General features: G+C 46.5%; 1 protein-coding gene across 1 annotated transcript; it reads right to left on the reverse strand.

Annotated features, from left to right (window-relative positions):
• Positions 1 to 3991: 3991 nt before the first annotated feature.
• On the reverse strand, positions 3992 to 4696 carry LOC6899645 (40S ribosomal protein S2-like). Its single transcript, XM_002135854.3, has one exon. It carries the CDS (start codon positions 4643 to 4645, stop codon positions 3992 to 3994), a length of 654 nt encoding a protein of 217 aa, XP_002135890.1. The 5' UTR covers positions 4646 to 4696.
• Between the last annotated feature and the right edge of the window lie 693 nt (positions 4697 to 5389).

Raw genomic sequence — 5389 nt, forward strand, 5'->3', positions numbered from 1 at the left:
GTGGTATGCTCAGACGGCGTAGACTAAGACAGTGCAGACTGAAATGGAGTATACGGCGCTGATTTCCCTTGGACTGCGGTATCTTCAGGGCTACCAAAATGAAGGAGGGTATGGTGTCTACCCCCGCAGGTACGACAGTTGCTCGAGGTGCACTGAATTAATCGATGCCCTGTTCTTAGACAATTAGAGCCGCTTGGCTTCTTTATGGCGATTTGTGGGGGACAGTGCCTTAAACTTCTGACCGTGCTGGAACTCGTGAGCACCATCGTTTCACAGCGCGCAGCGTGCTATGGATTGGTTCATTGTAACCAATGTGGACCTAGAATTATTATGCTTTCTACTTCTGCCCACCTGACTGCTCGACGCATAGCTTGCCATAGAAAAGTCCATCGTCTCCAATGATCTGCATCGCTGCTCCAAGAACGAGGCCATAGATTCCCACGTCGGAATTAAGTTTGCGAATGCGGGGTCGTTGAATCGTTCCTCCCACTTCTCCTGGCTCGGTGGATCCAGTTTTCGGAGAAGTTCGATCTGCTCAGTGGTGCCCAAACCCTGGAGCGCGCGCATATGTGAATTGAACTTGTCTGAAAGCTCCCGAAGCATGACCACTGACCCAGGTTCCACAGCCTGAAGCACCAAGATCTCATTGATGTGTGCCCGAAAAACCAATCGCCGATTATTGAATCTGTTTTCCAACAAATCTAATGCCACAGGATAATTGCCATCTGAGATTTCCAGCGACCGAACAGTCTCCAATGCCGAATCCCGCAGACAGGAACGCAAATGCTGGAGCTTTTCTATGTTTGTTAAGTCCGGATGGCTGTCGATGATGGTGGCACAGCTCACATACCCGGCGCTTAGCGTCGGCAAATGTAAAGGAGGCAGGGATGGTACTTGTCTACGGTGAGGTAGAAATTGCGAGCCGGCAAAGTCAACCGTAGTGTTTCCTCCAGTCAAGATAGAATGAACGGCATGCGGCCGCTCACAGTCCGACGACTCATTCTGCCAAGCGGTAACTAACCTTTTCATTTTCTCGCATAATTCCGTTGACTTAAGCTTCAAACGAGGGGGAACGTTATGAGTTGCTGCGGACAAGGCAACTCTACATTTATACCCGATACTTAGTCAGCATGGCTCTTCTCCGGCAAACGACGCTCATATTCAATGACACGACAAAGAGTACGTCCGAGAGAGACAGAAAATCAGTCTGAGCGTGACGTCGTGCGCTGCGTAGCCACTGCAAATTGATTTGTTCCTTTTGGCTATATAAATGATCTGATCTGATCCAGATTCAGCAACCAAATACATATGGTCATTCTCTATGATTCTGCGTTTTTAGTTTTCTCGAATCTGCAATATTGTGGATGCAACAGATTTTCGTCCTTTGTGGGGGCGGATGGGGGTGGGGCGAAATTCTGAGATATACGTTTAATAGTGACATCTTAAAGGAGTGTGTGTACCAAATTTGGTTACTCTAGCCTTAATAGTCTCTGAGATTTGTGGTTGCCTCAGATTTTCGTCCTTTGCGGGGGCGGAAGGGGGTGTGGAGAAATTTGGACATGAAACGGTCAAGGTCCGATATCACAGGATTGTGGATACTAAATTTGGTTCCTCTAGCTCTTATTGTCTCTGCGATCCTTGAACTCATATTTTGCAATTGGCTAAACCGACCATGAAGCCTGTGTGTTAGAGAGAGACAGAACGAGAAAGAATGAAATTGTTTTCTTGATTCTGGCTATAATAATTACACGATCTGGTTTAGATTTTGCACTCTAGAAGATATAGTCATCCTGCCTAGTCATCTTGTAACAGTGACATATAACAGAAGCCCGGATATAAAATGTCGTTGCTCTAGCTCTTATAGCCTTTAAGCACTAGGCGCTAATAGGGACGGACAGACAGACAGGGCTCAATCGACTCGGCTATTGATGCTGATCAAGAATCGGAAACGATTGCTTCTGAAACACATCCATTTACACCACAAATCTAATATACCCCAATACTCATTTTGAGTATCGGGTATAAAAAGATATCCTGTTTTGCTCACTAGTCATTGGAATTTCGATAGCAGCATTAATTACCATGGTAGCGGCAGCGCTAGCAGGGATACCAACGTCTCTAGCGGGAAGATGGTCACAAAGAGTAACACGAGCAATCAACCACAACAATCGAGCACAGCAAACGAACGGCTCTGTACGAACCGTATATACAAAGGCGACCGGCGCAAGAAACTTTTCTTGCGGGAAGGTGACCGAAAAGAGAAGCGCAAGCCACCAGCTACGTGCACTACCGAATATTCAAGGGCCGGTGTATATATGTATGGATAACTTATATGGTCGATGCTACTGGTTGAGATGGCAATTAGTTTAGCCCTTTGAATGATATATTAGGTTGTGATTGCACTGATGGATTATTTATTGTACAACCACGTCGGGGTCACCAAATGTTAAGCTATTAATCGCTTTTAATAACTGTTGTAAGTTTGACTTAAATAAAAAGTCGAGTGGGTTTAAATAAGAGGCACAATTTATTGTTATATGTAGACCGACGTATGCGTATGTACATATATTGCAATTTATTGATACACGAAAGCGAAAGTGTGAATGTTAGTTGTATGTATGTGGGTATATGTATATGTATGAACGACTGATGATCAACGATGCGATTCTGATGGCTACGAAGATCAACTCCAGACTGTCTAAGGGCAGGCGGACCGACTTTCCTGTGCCCTAATGCAGGCGAGCGTACAAAGAGAGCAATAGAAGTAGAGCTCTAGAGCTGCAGCTAATCCCATAGCTCGGGCTGAAGCTAAGCAGAGAACGAAGCGATAGATAGAGCGCGGGCAAACGGCAGTAATAAGAAAAGCGGACAGAGAGTCTAAAGAACGGCCGCTGCTGTGCGTAAGCATTGCGGCAAGTAACGATTTTATACAGTGGGCAGTGTAAATATCAAACAGAAATGGTGATCTACGTTAGGCTGCACCACTGGCTATAATTTAAAGTATTTATGCTGATTGACCCGACACTTACTAAAAGAACTAAGCATGCAGCTAGTTTTCTGAACACCTGTCTACTATGGTAAATAAGGCCATGGTCGTGCTTGGGTTCATAAGGAGGTGGTCAAAGGAATTTGACGACCCCTATATAACAAAGACTCTCTATACCGTCCGATCTTAGAATACGGCTCCTGTGTATGGTGCCCTCAGTACAAAGTACACCAGGACGATATACGGTTTACTCTTTGCTCTGAGGGGCCTTAACTGGGATGCGGGTGTGAGACTCCCATCTTACTCTAGTAGACTGCTATTATAAACCTTCATATTTTAGTTAGCCGTAGAAAAATGCTTGGTATGATTTTTGTGCACACCTTGATATTTGATATGTGGTGACATAGACAGCCCTGATCTGTTGACCCGCATAAGCTTCAAGATTCCTCCTCATTAGAAATTTTATACCGTTGTTCCTTCCACTTTTTAGATCGAATTATTCCTCGCATGCGCCGTTTAGGGTCTTATGCTCGGATTATAATTCCCTCTACCATATTATATCCACCATTAATTCTCTTCCTCTTATTAAGTGACTAATCCTCACACACCTTTTTTAGAATTAGCAATTTTAGTGGTATTTGTATTTGTATTTTTAATGCATACTTAGTTTATTAGTAAGTGTAATACTAATTTTCCGCGAATATTAGTCTCACAACTATCTTTCCTGCATATTCGCGTTCGGTTCGGCTACGCGCCGTTCATCATGCGGCAGCGCCCCTTGGTCGGTTGGGCGCTAAGAGAGCTGCGTTTTGCCTGGGATCCGCGTGTAACAGCCTTCCGCTGGTTTCACACGGGCCACTTGACGGTGCAGTAACTGCATCGTCTTTTGTAAGATGCAGTCATTGCATGTCAACGTCCAGGAAGGGTGTAAGAAAAAAAAACCAACGTTGATGTTGGTTTGTCGCGGGGATCGCTGGCACACTCTTTCCTCCCTGGGTCAGGGGTTCACTCAGCATCAGCGTGCAGACGAGCTGTGGGCTTGGACAAGAAGTCAGAGTATGCCTGGTAGGGAGTGGAGCCCAGAGGCATCTCCTTCCACAAGTCCGAGACAATGCCAGTACCGCGGGGAGCGGGAATCAGACGCACTGAGACGGAGCCGCACTTGCCAGTAACCTTGCAGGGCACGGTGTGGGGCTTGCCGATCTTGTTGCCCCAGTAGCCACGACACACGGGCACGACGGACAGCTTAGCGAGGATGATGGCGCCACGAATGGCGGTGGCAACTTCCTTGCTGCACTTGACGCCCAAGCCAATGTGACCGTTGCTGTCACCGATGGCAACGAAGGCCTTGAAGCGGGTACACTGACCGGCACGGGTCTGCTTCTGCACAGGCATGATCTTCAGCACATCATCGCGCAGAGCTGAGCCCAGGAAGAAGTCGATGATCTCGAACTCTTTGATGGGCAACGCGTACAGGTAGATCTCCTCCAGGGACTTGATCTTGCCTTCGCGCACCAGGCGACCTAGCTTGGTGACTGGAACCCACTCCTTGGAGTCCTCCTTGCCACCACGTCCACGGCCACGACCGCGTCCACCACGACCCCCTCGAGAGCCAAAACCGCCACGGAATCCACCACGGGCTGGAGCTGCGTCCGCCATTATGTAGGTCTATCAAGTGTATTAGGGGTGAAAGACAAAAACGAAATGGCGTTTTCAAATTTTGTTGTGGCGGACTCTGGCAAGAAAGTTGAAAAGAAAATTAAACTGTTTTGAAATGTCGCTTAAACGTAAATTTAGTGCTTTATGGAATCACTTCGACGCTATAGATGACAAAAAGGCAAAGTGCCAGTACTGCAAGTCGGATTTGAGTATAGCCGGAGGTTCACAGAGCAATTTGACACGGCATTTGAAGTTGAAACACCCAGCTTCTCTCGATGAAATTGAACGACAAGGAAGTACTGAAGCCAGTTATTCTGCCGCCACAACATCGCAGCAAAAAATAACTGCATTTGTTCAGAAGCCACCGACAGCGCGTAAAAGTGAGCAATTAGACAAACAGTAAGTGCGAATGATTTCCAAGGGCCATCATGCTCTCCGGATCGTGGAGAAGCCGGATTTCAAGAAGTTGATAGAGGACGTTTCAAATTGCCCTGGATAAAAGTTGCCCACACGTAAAACGCTGTCTAATGTGCTACTTCCAAATATACACAGTGAGTTAATTGCCAATGTGAAAGAGAAGATAGCATCTGCATCTGGAGTTTGTCTCACAACTGATAGATGGACATCGCTCACCAATGAGAGTTACATAGCTGTAACCGCACACTTCATAGACAAGACGAATATGGAACTATCTTCGCATATGCTAGCTTGTGAAGCGTTCGGTGAGAGGCACACAAGCCTCAA

Source organism: Drosophila pseudoobscura, chromosome X (genome assembly GCF_009870125.1).
Source record: "Drosophila pseudoobscura strain MV-25-SWS-2005 chromosome X, UCI_Dpse_MV25, whole genome shotgun sequence".
In the NCBI taxonomy this organism is placed as follows: Eukaryota; Metazoa; Arthropoda; class Insecta; order Diptera; family Drosophilidae; genus Drosophila; species Drosophila pseudoobscura.